The 13,316-nt window shown below is 36.0% G+C and overlaps 1 protein-coding gene across 1 annotated transcript; it reads left to right on the forward strand.

Moving 5' to 3' along the window:
- The first annotated feature begins 421 nt into the window (after window positions 1-421).
- On the forward strand, window positions 422-8,575 carry hsp90ab1 (heat shock protein 90, alpha (cytosolic), class B member 1). The gene is made up of 12 exons (XM_067384472.1): window positions 422-546; window positions 1,363-1,506; window positions 2,999-3,205; window positions 3,286-3,445; window positions 3,528-3,661; window positions 4,586-4,897; window positions 4,979-5,144; window positions 5,837-6,027; window positions 6,108-6,255; window positions 6,359-6,627; window positions 7,592-7,925; window positions 8,005-8,575. Exons 2-12 carry the CDS (start codon window positions 1,363-1,365, stop codon window positions 8,118-8,120), a joined length of 2,181 nt encoding a protein of 726 aa, XP_067240573.1. The 5' UTR covers window positions 422-546; the 3' UTR covers window positions 8,121-8,575.
- The last annotated feature ends 4,741 nt before the right edge of the window (window positions 8,576-13,316 follow it).

Genomic DNA, 13,316 nt, shown 5'->3' on the forward strand with positions numbered 1-13,316 from the left:
TACCTTAAATTTGTTCATGTTTATAAACGTCTCAGATTTTAAAACTATTACAAATAATCATGTTTACAGATTATTTACAAATATCCGCAAGGAAATTATTAGGTTTTTATTATAAACCTGCTATGTTTTAATAAAAAAAAGACTCATTCCGAGGCCTATAATCTCCAATAATTATCTCTAGACGTTTTCATGTTGAAAAAATTGCGTTTTTATTGTTTTTCCAATCATTTCTGAATTAAAATATCATTATATTATGTCAATTATTTATAAGTTATTTATATTTAATGTAGCTAGTAAAACACTACGCTTGTGACACTGAATAAATACAATTTACACAGATAAAAGAGTATATTTCTTTGTTAAAAGCGTGAAAGTGGCTCGCAGTGAGTCAGCGCGGAGGGATACAGCCGCACATTCATAGGCGGAGTATAAAGAAAAGAGCCGCGCACGCGGGATTCTCTCCTCTGCTTCCCTGAGTATCAGTGTAGGGGAGATCAGCTGTTTCTGTGGCGATTAAACCATCAAAAATCAACGAAACTAACCAAGGTAAACCTTCGATCTCAGTCTAAATCTATTCTATATATTTTCAGGAACTAATAGAAACTATCAGAATGATGTTTAATCGGGTTACTCGTCATTTATTTCAATCGCTATTTTGGCCGGTACTGTAATGATGCGGATGCCGGTTAAGAGCCACTGTTTTCCGTCATCCACAGACCGTCATTTATCATAAGGCTTTTTCTTTGTTCGTCTTCTAAAACAAATCGGACGTTAACGTCGGATATAATGTAAATTTGTATTTCATGGCTATTTAATGAGTTGACGAACAGGTGCAGTGGTTTATAGTGCTGTAAAACTGATGCTCGTGGTGTTAATGGTCATATAATTTGCCTTAATTAATATGTATAATTATTCACCGTCACACTGCGAAAAGTCGCATATGACCTGACTGGGTGGTTGGATTATTTAAAGCTATCGTATCTTTTTAATTTCACTTAGTCTATAAGCGTTTTAAGTTATTTAAAAAGTGCCACGAAAAATTGTATTTATTCTGGTCAGTTAAAATAAGCGAAACGCATCTAAATCTGTTTAATCTCAAGGATTGCAGCAGTAAAACACGTGTTGCGCTCATTGTCCTTCTGCGCCATGTTCTTCCGCATCCGGGCCTTTTTAATGGGCCTGTTTTTCTTGTGTAACTGTATTACAACTGATGGAAATGATTCACACTTTCATTTTCTTTTAACGAACCTACTGACTTTTTGTGGCCAACTTGGACATGAATAAACAAAATCACTAATAATATGCACTTATTTTAAAATGTGTTAAACCTTGTTGATGGATCTGAATCTGTTATTCCCTCAGATGCCTGAAGAAATGCGCCAAGATGAGGAGGCCGAGACCTTTGCCTTCCAGGCAGAGATTGCCCAGCTGATGTCTCTCATTATCAACACCTTCTACTCCAACAAAGAGATCTTCCTCAGGGAGCTCATCTCCAACGCCTCTGATGTAAGACCCATGATAGACTGTTTCCTAGTGTCTAATATTTGTCTAAACCAAGAATGATAACTATATTAGGGGTGTAACGGTACACAAAACTCGCGGTTCGGCACATACTTCGGTTTTGAAGTCATGGTTCGGTACAGCAGGTGAGAATTAAACATAAAATTGGTTTACTTTACAAATTTTGTTTTTGTCGTTAAATGTATTAAATTAAATAATAACCAAGTTTAAGGATAAATTATCTCTGCTAATGTTATAAACTATGTAGGGAGCCCTTACTTGAACATTATGCTACTGTAATATTAAATGTTAACAACTAAACCCCAACTATTAGGCTAAATTCAATTGCTTTTTTATTTTTTTTTTTTGATAAAATAATCAACACTCAGATAACACGTTGTAGGCCTATGCAAACATGTAAGCTGCAGTTTTTGCATTAACTTCTAAATGTTTTTACTCCAATTTGTTGTTGAAATATCATTTCTACACAGTGGCTGTCATTTTCGTGAGAAATTTATTTAAACACACACTACTAGTCAAAAGTTTGGAAACATTACTATTTTTAATGTTTTTGAACCAGGTCTCTTATGCTCATTAAGGCTGCATTTATTTAATAATAAATACAGAAAAAAACTAAAATTGTGAAATATTTTTACAATTTAAAATTATGGTTTTCTATTTTAAAATACTTTAAAATATAATTTATATCTGTGATCAAAGCTGAATTTTCAGCATCATTACTCCAGTCTTCAGTGTCACGTGATCCTTCAGAAATCATTCTAATATGATTATATCAATGTTGGAAACAGTTGTGCTGCTTAATATTATTTTATAACCTGTGATACTTTTTCAGGATTCTTTTAAAATTTAAAAAAAAAAAAAAAAAAAAAAAAATCAGCATTTATTTAAAATATAAATCTTTTGTAACAATATACACTATCGTTCAAAAGTTTGGGGTTGGTGAATTTATTTTATTTATTTTGAAAGAAATTAATACTTTTGTTCAGCACGCATGTTAAAATGATAAAAAAGTAATAGTAAAGATTTATATTGTTAGAAAAGATTTATATTTTGAATAAATGCTGTTCTTTTTAACCTTTTAATTCATCAATGAATCCTGAAAAAAGTATCACAGGTTCCAAAAAAATATTAAGCAACACAACTGTTTTCAACATTGATAATAACTGAGTATCAAATCATCATATTAGAATGATTTCTGAAGGATCATGTGACACTGAAGACTGGAGTAATGATGCTGAAAATTCAGCTTTGATCACAGGAATGAATTACATTTTAAAGTATATTAAAATGGAAAACCATAATTTTAAATTGCAGTAATATTTCATAACATTTTTTTTTTTTTCTGTATTTATTATGAAATAAATACAGCATTTTATAAAGCGATTCCAACCATATCATTTCTCAGTTGTGGCGTCTTTTACATTTTGATACAATGTAGTTGCAGCCATTTACCAATTTTGTTGTCTCCACTCAACAGGCTCTTGACAAAATCAGGTATGAAAGTTTGACAGATCCCACCAAACTGGACAGTGGCAAGGACCTGAAGATCGACATTATCCCCAACGTTCATGAACGCACTCTTACCATTATTGACACCGGTATTGGAATGACCAAAGCTGATCTCATCAATAACCTGGGTACCATCGCAAAGTCCGGGACAAAGGCCTTCATGGAGGCTCTGCAGGTGATGTATTTGCCATTGTTTATCAATATGTCTACATTAAATTTAGTCTCTAACGTTTTATCTTTTCCTATCTTTTCCAGGCTGGTGCCGACATCTCCATGATTGGGCAGTTTGGTGTGGGATTCTACTCCGCCTACCTGGTGGCTGAAAAGGTCACGGTCATCACTAAAAACAACGATGACGAGCAGTACGCCTGGGAGTCGTCCGCTGGCGGCTCTTTCACAGTCAAAGTGGACCATGGTATGTTACCAGCTTGTCTTTGAAGACACAAATGCTATATTAAGGGTGATGTTGATGTTCACACACACCTGTCGATCTTCAGGTGAGCCCATTGGCCGTGGAACCAGAGTCATTCTTCACCTGAAAGAAGATCAGACCGAGTACGTCGAGGAGAAGAGGGTGAAGGAAGTGGTCAAGAAACACTCTCAGTTCATCGGATACCCAATCACACTCTTTGTAAGTGGGATTCGGTTTCGTTAGTAGTGTTCTGGTGGGGATTAAATTGCATTATTATTATTATTATTATTATTATTATTATTATTAAAAACATTAATTGTGATAATGTTACTTGAAACAAATTAATCTTTAACAACTATCTGGTTAAATAAAGTTCTATTCCAAGTGCACCACATCTGAAGTGATCAATGGTGTAAATGTAAAACAAATTACAACTTTGTTAAATTTTATATTTGCTTTCATGCTTTTCATGCATATTTTCTGGAAAAATAAACTTAAACGCATCCTATATACTCACAAATATAAAATATGATGCTATATATGTCTTAGCCAAAAAGTAATGGCAATAACACCAAAATAGGCTGTTATTAACAGGTAAAAATAGAAAATGCAATCATGCATACATGAAATATCAAACATACAATAGTAGTTTTTTACAGGTTTTTGCTTTCCATTACGCCACTGGTTCCCAAACTGGGGTACGTGAGGTGACAAAAGGGGGTATGCGAACAAAATGAGTAGTTCATTTAATTCTACCTTAAAATAATAAAATCTAACTACCAAAATGACGTAAATCCAGTACATTTAATCAAATTACCTCATCATTTGCAGTCTCAAATGACTGTATCCACACAAAGCAGCATGCATATGATAGATTGTGTGCAGTCTGCTGCCTTAAATCGCGCTAAATTACTTTCATGATTCATGAAATCATGATTTCTCGATTTAAAAAAAAATAATTTAATCGAGGCAAAACATTGCATTTGAATTTATTGGAAAAATCGTCCCTAGCTTAAGCATTGGAAAATAATGGGCCCATGCGATTTGACCCATATTGTTTCGGTTTTATTCTGATTATTTACGCGGACCTACTTTCTGGTAGTGTTGCAAAGACTAATAATAAAATATCAACGATCCACACAGGTGGAGAAGGAACGCGACAAGGAGATCAGTGACGACGAGGCAGAGGAGGAGAAAGAGGAGAAGGCTGAGAAAGAGGAAAAGGAGGAAGGCGAAGACAAACCCAAGATAGAAGACGTCGGCTCAGATGATGAAGAGGACTCCAAAGACAAGGACAAGAAGAAAAAGAAGATCAAGGAGAAGTACATTGACCAGGAGGAGCTGAACAAAACCAAACCCATCTGGACCCGCAACCCTGACGACATCTCCAACGAGGAGTACGGAGAGTTTTACAAGAGCCTGACCAACGATTGGGAAGACCACCTGGCTGTCAAGGTAACGTAATGCTTGCTACAGAATGATATTCAAATTAAAATGTTTGAGAATTGATGAAATAATTATGCATTTGTCCTGCAGCATTTCTCTGTGGAGGGTCAGCTGGAGTTCCGCGCTCTTCTTTTCATCCCTCGCCGCGCCCCCTTCGACCTCTTCGAGAACAAGAAAAAGAAGAATAACATCAAGCTGTACGTCAGAAGGGTCTTCATCATGGACAGCTGTGAGGAGCTCATCCCAGAGTATCTGAGTAAGTAGCTTTGCCCTTAAAGGGATAGTTCACCCACTAATGAATATTGTCATTTAAGTCGCTCTCAAGCCCATAAAACTTTAATCTTTGAAACACTTAGATATTTTTAATGAAACCTGAAAGGTTTCTGTCCCTCCATTGAAAGTTCAAACCAAAACTTGGATCCATAAAGTCATTGTAATATGAATCAATTGGCTTAATCAGTGAAGGGATGCATTCGCTTTGTATGACAGATTTAATTTAGGTTTTTATTGACAAACACAGACATGGTGCATCACATGGTAACCAAAGGAACCTTGAGCATTTGAGTTTTCACATATACCATATGCATTAAGTCTATTAATCATACGAAGCAATCGTATCTCTTGGATAAAACCTCTTGATTCATATGGATTAAATTTGTGTTCATGATTGAAGTCTCATGAGTTTGAAATCACAACTTCATTTTGCAGTCAACTTTATACTTTTAAATTCAATATGAAATTGCCCTTTTCGATTTCTGCTGATGTAACCGTTTGAGAAGTTGTCAAAAGAGCTTTTTCCTCATCCAATCCTGATGGATTATAAAAGTCCAGCTCAACATTATTTCTTGCTGATGATGCTTTATGTACAGTGACAAAAGTTGAATGCATTGCAAATTCTGCAAAACGATCACTAAAAGCTTTCCTTCCTCCAATCGTTGTCCCCTCCAGACTTTATCCGAGGTGTTGTGGACTCTGAAGATCTGCCCCTCAACATCTCCAGAGAGATGCTGCAACAGAGCAAGATTCTCAAGGTCATCCGCAAGAACATCGTCAAGAAGTGCCTGGAGCTGTTTGCTGAGCTGGCCGAGGACAAGGAAAACTACAAGAAGTTCTACGACGCTTTCTCCAAGAATCTTAAAGTACGTTGCATTTTAGAGCGTTACCTCCAATAAAGATATGATTGATTGAAAGTGGTATTAACATTTGTTGTGAACTCCAGCTGGGCATCCATGAGGACTCTCAGAACCGCAAGAAGCTGTCAGAACTGCTGCGTTATCAGAGCTCACAGTCCGGCGACGAGATGACCTCCCTCACAGAATACGTCAGCCGTATGAAGGAAACCCAGAAATCAATCTATTACATCACTGGTAAGATTTCATCAGCATCAACCTGCCTTTAAAGTAGGACGACACATATAATGGCTAAAAACAAAAATTGCAATATGACGTTGATGTTGTCGTTCTTCTCCAGGTGAGAGCAAAGACCAGGTCGCCCACTCTGCTTTTGTGGAGCGTGTGTGCAAGAGAGGTTTCGAGGTGCTGTACATGACCGAGCCCATCGACGAGTACTGCGTCCAGCAGCTGAAGGACTTTGATGGCAAGTCTCTGGTGTCTGTCACCAAAGAGGGGCTGGAGCTGCCTGAGGATGAAGACGAGAAGAAAAAGATGGAGGAAGACAAGGCCAAGTTTGAGAACCTCTGCAAGCTCATGAAGGAGATTCTGGACAAGAAAGTAGAGAAGGTATGTTTGCAAAACACAATTTGAACCTCTTAAGAACCCAGTTATTTGCAGAGGATCTTGAGTTGTCTTTATATACAAAGTCGTAGGGGTGTGATGAGACCGTTGGCTCATGAGAACGAGACGAGATGGTTACAACTACACAGCCCAGCCTAAGATCGCTTTCATATTGGGAGATGTTTGCATGCACGCTTTCAACATGCGGGGTATTGAAATCGCATTTGAATATGCGTTCACGTTTTACTTTCAATTTCACGATCACACATGCTCTGTGAATAGGGAGTGGCACTGCTGAGCACGAATTCAACAAGATCAGGCATTTGACAGACGCCTTTAGGCTCTGTTGTACAATGAATCTTCCGCCATAGTCTTGGCAGTCATGTGACCTGTGAACTGATTCCTGCAGCTCGTGGATGAGCTGGATTTGCATTGAAGTGACCATTATTTAACTGAATTAAACGGTGTTTATTTCTATAAAGCAAAATTGACACTGTTCAATTTTACGAGATCTCATCACACCCCTACTAAGTCACTATTTATATATCGCTTTATACAATACAGATTTTCAAAACGGGTTCACAGTAATAGACAGGAAAGTAGCAGAACCAATGATGCAAACTTTATCAAATGAGATTAATTCAAATACTTAATGTAATTGTTCAGTTAAGAGAAATTAATTTTAGTCTCTAATTTTTAAAATTGTGTTGTAAACAGGATTCCTAGTCAGAGTTGCACAGATGGTGAGTTTACATAACGGACGTTTGCGCTGCTTCATGTGTTAGAATTGTGCCTGCAGACTCAAACGTGTGAAAACATTCCGGTTTTGTGTGCGTCTTTAAAACTAACGGTTTTCCCTTTTAGTTGACAAATGCATTGGTGTTGAGTGACTAACAATGATCAAGCAACCCTGAAATGGCCTTACTAGTTTAACGCCTGATCCTCATGCTGACGTCTGATTGTTCTCCAGGTCACCGTATCAAACAGGCTGGTTTCTTCCCCCTGCTGTATCGTGACCAGCACTTACGGCTGGACGGCCAACATGGAGAGGATCATGAAGGCCCAGGCCCTGCGGGACAACTCCACTATGGGCTACATGATGGCCAAGAAACACCTTGAGATCAACCCCGATCATCCTATCATGGAGACCCTGAGGCAGAAGGCTGATGCAGATAAAAACGACAAAGCCGTGAAGGATCTGGTCATCCTCCTGTTCGAGACTGCGCTGCTTTCCTCTGGGTTCTCATTGGACGATCCTCAGACACACTCAAACCGTATCTACAGAATGATCAAGCTTGGATTGGGTACGTTTAACTTGAGTTTCTGTTTTTCTTTTCCTGCTGTGTTTGGGTCCTAATTCTCAACCTTTTTTGTCTTGTTCAGGTATTGATGAAGATGAAGACGTGCCTGTCGAAGAGCCAAGCTCCGCTCCCGCTCCTGAAGAGATCCCACCTCTGGAAGGAGACGATGACGCCTCTCGCATGGAGGAAGTCGATTAAATCCATCCGTCTCTAATTCCCCAGTCAATTTTCCGTAATCATTCCGTAACATCTTATCGTTCTCTCTGACCTGTAGAAGGTTTACCTGATCTCAGTAATGATTCCTAAAAGTATCATAATGTGTAACTAAAGCGTACTGTCCACTTTTGCTCTGTTTTGAGCCATTATGTACTTTTGTTTTTTACATATGTTCATGGATCAATGGGTTGCTGCAGTATTGTCTGAGCACAATAAGCACTGTGTTTCACTGATACTGAGTCTGCTGGCTGTGCTGGATTGAATCAAGCATGATTTCATTCTGCATGGAAGGGGAAAGACCTTTTGCCTGAGTACAGGCTTGTGTTGTATTGGTTTTCAGAAATTAAAACACAAGGTGAAACCTGAATTTTTCTGTTGTCTTTGTTTTCTCATTCATTTCAACCAAATTTGTTTTATTTTTATTTACCTCTTAAAATGCTGCAACGGTTCAAGTTACGTTTCGGTTTTTATCACTGTTTTAGGGTCATGGTTTCGGTATGTGCTATTTTCAATAGCACTACTGTCAAATAAAAATAAGCAACAGCACAAATACAGAGCAAAGATAACAAGCAGTGCTTTTCACATGCAAGAATTAAATCAAATGTAAAACATTGCATATAACCTTCACTGTATAAAGGAAATAAAAGATTAATAATCATTAAAGTTGTTACATTACAGGAACATTGACGATTTGTGTGGATTATTCCATTCTAGCGATGAGTGCATACTGAAATCTGTTTTGCGTCATCTTGCACTTGAATGTTTAAATACGCAAGGCTTAAATTAGTTTTTTAAACCCTGAATAGCAATGTGTGCTGTTCAGGTCTCCTGCGCTATCAACACCCGGGTGATGACTGCTCACATTAGATCATACAGAACTCCCATTGAACACATTATTTTAACAAGTATTATATATGAATTTTGACTCTGTTAAATCCAGCCTAAAGTTTGTTCAAGGTTTTTTTAAATTTATTTTTTGCAGGTTGCAAGATTTTATATTTTGCCTTCAAATAAGCCTAGGCTATATGTTGAAGAGAACAGTAAAGAATTCTGACTGTGCATTTAATTATTTTCTATATATAACATAACATAGCCTATGAAAATAGTTGGCTAATGTCTTAACTATAAATGCATCAAAACTATCATATTTTATTTCTGATGATATTCAATTATCAATCCATAACCAAGATAATTATTAACTTGATTTTTACTATTCTGCATGAATCAAATGATTTTGACCTTTTATTGTGGCCTTTTCATAGACCTTTTATTATTATGATTATTATCATTATTCTTATTATCATCATCATACATTTTGGCCTTTTATCATAGAATTTTTTAATGTCCCACGTTAGGAAACACCAGATTGTTTTAGACGACTTGCACTAAGAGCACTAATATGTCTATAATTTCTTTTATGAATGTGTTATCTCCATTTTCTCTTTTGATTTGATTAGGAGACATCCTGGGTTTTTTTTAAATGGTATTGTGTATGAATTTAATGTTTTGGCTACAAATTGCAATATGTCACAGAATGCTGAAATGCAAAAAATGTTCCACATTAGGGCAATTCAACCTATCTTTCTCCTCTGATGTTCTGAGTTGTTCAAAGCATTTCTAAGGATACTGATTGTACTGACATGGCAAACAGGAGCATGGTTTGTGTAACATTAGCAACAACACATTATTAGCTGTTTGATAACATAGTCAAGTATAATTACCGTTATGTGTCTGACGTTGTAAAGAGCGATACCATTGTGCAGCCGTTACCTCAGTAAGTTGACAGAGTGGATCTCTGAGTTGGCGCGAGCGAGTGGGGGCGGGGCTAATTTGCATATTTATTGATCCGCGAAAATATTATTTTTTTAAATCATGTTAAAATGTATCAAATATGATCCATCAGGCTTTGGAGGAAGATTTGATCATCTCTCACTTATCATTGTATTTCATTATATATATTTTAAAACTACAGAGCTTTGCATGGAAGCGGATTAGGGCCAAGCAATAATATAAAAAAATAAAACCATCTCGAGATTAAAGTTGTTAAATTTCAAGAAAAAAGTCGAGATAAAATGTTGAGAAAAAAGCCGAGATAAAATGTTGAGAATAAAGTCATTAAATTATGAGAACAAATTTGTAATTTAACGATTTTTTTCTCATAATTTAACGACTTTTTTCTCATAATTTAATGACTTTATTCTCAACATTTTATCTCGGCTTTTTTTTTTCGAAATTTAATGAAATTTTTATCATAATTTAACAACTTTTTTCTCGTAATTTATTTAGTTATTCTGAACATTTTATCTCGACTTTTTTCTCGAAATTTAACGACATTTTTCTCATAATTTAACAAATTTGTTCTCGTAATTTAACGACTTTTTCCCCGTAATTTAATGACTTTATTCTAAACATTTTATCTCGACTTTTTCTCGAAATTTAACGAGTTTTTTCCTCGTAATTTAACAAGTTTATTCTCAACAATTTATCTCAACTTTTTTCTTGAAATTTAACGACTTTTTTCTCGTAATTTAATGTTTATTCTCAACATTTTATCTCGACCTTTTTCTCGAAATTTAACAACTTTTTTCTTGTAATTTAACAAGTTTATTCTCAACATTTTATTTAGACTTTTTTCTCAAAATTTAACGAGTTTATTCTCAAAATTTAACAATTGTAATCTCGAGATGGTTTTATTTTTTTATTATTGCTTGGCCCTAATCCTCTTCCGTAGCTTTGATCATAAAACTAAGCATTTAAATATATTATTAAGACATTATTGGCAGATATAGAGTAAAAATATAAATATCTTAAAATATCAATATCTATAAAAAGGATTAATACATTAGCTAACATGAACTAAAATGACCATTATGTTCTTATAGCCAGTGTTGGGGAAAGTTACTTTTAAAATAATGCGTTACAGTATTGCATTACTCCCGATGCTGGGTTGAAACTGATTACATGTAATCTGGATTACATAATCAGATTCCAAAATGTTTTATGATTTAAAGAGATAGTTCAGCCAAAAATAAAAATTTGATGTTTATCTGCTTACCCCCAGGGCATCCAAGATGTTGGTGACTTTGTTTCTTCAGTAGAACACAAATGATGGTTTTAACTCCAACCGTTGTGGCCTGTCAGTCGTATAATGCATGTCAATGGGAACTTCGTCTATAAGAGTAAAAAAAACATGCACAGACAAATCCAAATTAAAACCTGCAGCTCGTGATGACACGAAACGAACGGTTTGTGCGAGAAGCCGAACAGTATTTATATCATTTTTTACCTCTAAAACACCTCTGAGCATCAACTGCCTTGAGCATCCGGTGTGTGTAAACGCGCTCTGATGACGGAAGTGATCTCTCGCGCGTATACTTCTATGAGTACTAAGTTCAGTCAAAAGTAATCTAAAAATAGTCAGATTATATTACCTTAAATGTGTAATGTTATGGAATACGTTACTAAATACAATTTTTTATCATTTTTATCATGTAATTTGGAATCATTATCCGACTACAGTTTGTAAGTAACCTACCCCGCACTAGTTACTCGCTAAAAAAGTAGCAAATTATGTTACTGGGCTTGGAAAGGAAATGAAGGAAATGCAAACTCACGCCTGAACAGTAGAGGGCGCAGCTCAAACAAACCTTTCAACTGTGCTGCCGTTCTGATGAAAGTTCAACACTCCAACTTCAGCAATAAAAACAAAAAATGAAAGAAATGTGATGTTTAACTAAAGTCATTTTTGCTTATTAGCATGGTCTGCACTTACTCCCAATTTCTCTCAACACGAGGACAAGAAAGCTGTCGGTCAATAAATGGTAAAACAAAGTAACTTGCATTACTTTTTCAAAAAGTAACTTGGATATTTTGCTGTAAATTAAAAGTAATGCATTACTTTACTAGTTACTAAAAATAATCTGTACAATATATTTTATTGAGGAAAGGTACATTGTTATTCTTTTACTTAATCCCGTGTCCACATTTAAACCAGAATCTATGAATTACTGATTATTCTCTTCCTCTTTCCTTACTGAAGCGTTTTTTTAACTTCTATCACGCCGAATTGTTGTGCCAAATTTCGACTCCCTGCCAAATTATTTCCCCCCTCGTTAAAAATTGCTACCTAATCTTAATCTCAACCCCACCCTAATCCTAACCCCTCCCTCACATCTAATCCTAAACCCAATACTACGGGGGTAATAATTTGGCGGGGAACAGAATTCGGCACAACATCGGAACAATATTAGTATCATAAAGATTGACCAATTAGGCAAGTTTGTGGGCGGGAACATATTTACACATGGACATATTAGTATTTATCGAGAACTTGCTTGGTTTGGATGTTTAGGATATTCAGCAAAATAAAAAGCATAGTTTTCTGTAATGAATATATAACAGAGTTTTCAGGGGCGTAAATCGCGGGGGGGACGGGGGGGACATGACCCCCCCTATCTGAGTGCTGTCCCCCGCAAAAAATATAATTAAAAACCACTCTAAGTATTGTAAATAAATTATATATCCTTAAAATAATTGTGTAAGAAGTAAAGCAATACAAACGCAAACAGGCGTTTTAAGTTTAGAAACATTTTGAGTCACCCCTCCCTTGCCTCACAGTGGTTTGGTCCACCGCGCACGTCACACTCGTGCGTGTAGAAATCCGGCGGCGCCGGCGGGAGAGAAGAAAGACGGTAGTTGAGAGGAGCTCTAGTAAGTAGGCTGTTTAGGCTATTTTATTCAAAAACATCGGATGAAGTGGTTATTTTTGCTTTAATGCTGACGACGCTGAGTAATTAGTCATAACAAAAAAAAAGCAAGATGATAACATGATTTTTTTCCGTGAGTCCGCTATTTTAGCAATTATAATGTTACCTAGCGTGTTTGGTAGCTTGTTTACAATAGCTTGTTGGATACTATGTCACCCACACCAACAACAATTAACCGTGTGATAAGAATATGTGAACTGTAATAAGGCTAGAAGATTTACTGTTGTGTGTTGGGTTTTGCTCAAAGTATATTCATCGTATTTTGGTGACTTGGTTGTAAACAACTTCAAAAATAGTCCAATAAATAAATGATTTTGAATATTTTGGGCAATTTAGTAAGTTTTTTTTATTGAACCAAAGAGAAACATTGAGCATACTGGCAGTCTACATGCTACACTAATAATAGTAGTAA

Source organism: Chanodichthys erythropterus, chromosome 4, assembly GCF_024489055.1.
Source record: "Chanodichthys erythropterus isolate Z2021 chromosome 4, ASM2448905v1, whole genome shotgun sequence".
NCBI lineage: Eukaryota > Metazoa > Chordata > Actinopteri > Cypriniformes > Xenocyprididae > Chanodichthys > Chanodichthys erythropterus.